Below are 2500 nucleotides of genomic sequence, written 5' to 3'. Positions count from 1 at the left end.
AAAGTCAATTCCTGAACATCTGTGAAAAATCTAATTATACCATTTCCATTCAACAGTCAAAATTATTCACTAAACATTCACTAAAAAATCAAAATCAAGCTTGGTACATCCCTGCCTGTCTATATATCTACCAGTCTGTCTATCTGCTATGATTTTTTCTATCTAATTATACTCTTTTCCATTCCTTAGAAATCAAAGTTATTCACTGAACCATCAATTAAAATCAAAATTAAGCTTAGTATATCCGTAAATCACTTGTCTGTCTACATATCCACCAATCTGTCAGTATATATTTCCCTCTCAGTCTATCACTAACAACACAATGAAACATGTAACAACACGAACCAAACTTCACAAGATTCCTCATACCCTGAAGTCTGGCAGTGACGGCACATCCCTAAACCACCGTCTGTCTGTACGTCTACCCGTCTGTCAGTCTATATTTCCCTCAGTCTAACACTAACAACACAATCAACAACGTAAGAACACGAACCGGACCTCATTACGTTCCTCACAGTCTGAAATCTGGTGGTGACGGGGAGATTAGAGGCCTTGATGACAGCGTGAGTGAGTGGTTGCAGGTTGGGAGGGGGTGACTATTGCAGTTGCCCTGCCCACCACCACGCTGTCCCGCATGAGGGGATCAATACTGCCATAGCGGGTTTCTGCCTGTGACATTCCTGAGACCCTTGTGGTGGTCTTTTATTATTTTTTTTATCTTCTTTGTAATTTTGAGGGTGTCTTTTTTTTTGTCTCTCTTTCTCTTTGTTTCTTCTGTGGTATTTTTTTCTTTCTTTTCTTTTCCTTCTCTTCTTTCTTGTTTTTTTTTTTTTTTTGCGTGCTTTGTAGTCAGATAGTGTGTATGTCAAAGAATTACACACACACACACACACACACACACACACACACAATTACTTATTTTTTTATAATCACCAAATTCTTACATGAGAAACATAAAACAAAAATAAATAAAAAAAAAATTAAAATTTGCAAAGGATGACTGACAAAGGAGGAGGAAGAGGAGAAGGAGGAAGAGGAGATGATGGATACAAATAAACTGTACGATAATCAAGTTCTTGCGTTGAAGAAACAACAAACTTTCTCATAATGAATAATCAGAAGGATAAGAAGAATGAGAAGAACAAGAAAGCGAGGAGGGTGGAGGAAGATAAGGAGGACGAGGAGAACAAGAAAGAGAAGGAGGGGAAACTGAATATAAACTAAATTAAACAAACTTTCGTATATTTGAATGATCGGAAAGATGATAACAAAAAGAACAAGACGATGAGGAAGAGGAGAACGAGGAGGAGAAGGAAGAGGAGGACGAGGAGGATGAAATGAATACAAACAAACTGAACAAACTCAACACCACATCAACTTAGAGAAAGATAACAAGAACAAAAAAAAAAAAAAGAGAAGAAGGAAGAGAAGGAAGAAGAAAAGTAGAATGACGAGATGAATACAAAACTGAAAACAAAGTCAACAAACTCAACACATCACATTACCTTAGACCCAATCTGGTTGCCGCACTGGCCAGTTTGGAGGTGCAGAATTTCCCTCATGTTGGCGGGTGTGTGTGTGTGTGGTGCAGAGACGCGGAGAGAGAGACGTGCCAGCCGCGGAACCCTTGCGTTTGGGACGGTGGCGGCCGCTGGAATGAGACTTGGGACAGCTCTCCTCGCCTCCTACCATGCTTTTTACCTCTCTCTCTCTCTCTCTCTCTCTCTCTCTCTCTCTCTCTCTCTCTCTCTCTCCTTGCCCCTCCTCCTACACCTTACCCTCCTCCTTACCCTCCTCCTCCGCATGTCTACCTAGTTCCGCCCCTCCCATCCTCCTCCTCCACCTCCTGCTTCCTTCTCCTCCTATCTCTCTCTCTCTCTGGTCTGTTCTGCCCACGCAAGCTTTTAGTTATGGTGTTACTGGGGTGTTCTGTGTGTGTGTGTGTGTGTGTGTGTGTGAGAGATATGGTTGTTGTTGTTGTTGTTGTTGTTGTTGTTGTTTGTTGGAGTACTTATTGGCGTTTTTAGGTTAACACTGTATTACTAAACAAGAGAGTGTATCATTTTTATTTTTCTCCTCTTCCTCCTCTTCCTTCTTTTCCTCCTTCTCTTTCTCCTCCTCCTCCCCCTCCTCCTCACTCCTATACTTCCTGGTTTTAGATCGAAGAACAATTCTCCTTTCCTTATTTCTTCTCTCCCTCCCTTCTTATCTTCCTTCCTCCCTTTTTTTCTCCATCCCTCCCTCCCTCCCTTCCCTCCCTTCCTCCGTCTCTCTCTCCATATGTGTTAGACGCACCTCCAAGCATTAAGCCTCCGCCCAACTAACCTTTTAACACACACACACACACACACACACACACACACACACACACACACACAGACCATATACACACATTTGAGGTCCTGAATGAGAGAGGAGAGAAAAAGAGAGAGAGAGAGAGAGAGAGAGAGAGAGAGAGAGAGAGAGAGAGAGAGAGAGAGAGAGAGAGAGAGAGAGAGAG

At 42.2% G+C, this 2500-nt stretch overlaps 2 protein-coding genes across 2 annotated transcripts in view; one reads left to right on the top strand and one right to left on the bottom strand.

Moving 5' to 3' along the window:
- Positions 1-1688, bottom strand: part of LOC135090321 (tubulin beta chain-like) — a 9990-nt gene extending 8302 nt beyond the window's left edge. Inside the window, exon 1 of the mRNA XM_063987063.1 lies at positions 1506-1688. Coding sequence (XP_063843133.1) covers positions 1506-1562 — 57 coding nt within the window. The 5' untranslated portion in view covers positions 1563-1688. The remainder of the gene's footprint in view (positions 1-1505) is intronic.
- The window catches only part of LOC135090322 (uncharacterized), a 21699-nt gene that overhangs the window by 5864 nt on the left and 13335 nt on the right, over positions 1-2500 (top strand). The window lies entirely within an intron of this gene.

This window comes from Scylla paramamosain, chromosome 34 (genome assembly GCF_035594125.1).
Source record: "Scylla paramamosain isolate STU-SP2022 chromosome 34, ASM3559412v1, whole genome shotgun sequence".
NCBI classification, from domain to species: domain Eukaryota; kingdom Metazoa; phylum Arthropoda; class Malacostraca; order Decapoda; family Portunidae; genus Scylla; species Scylla paramamosain.
The sequence above is the reverse complement of the archived record's forward strand: the minus strand, read 5'-3'. Positions and strand labels throughout refer to the sequence as shown.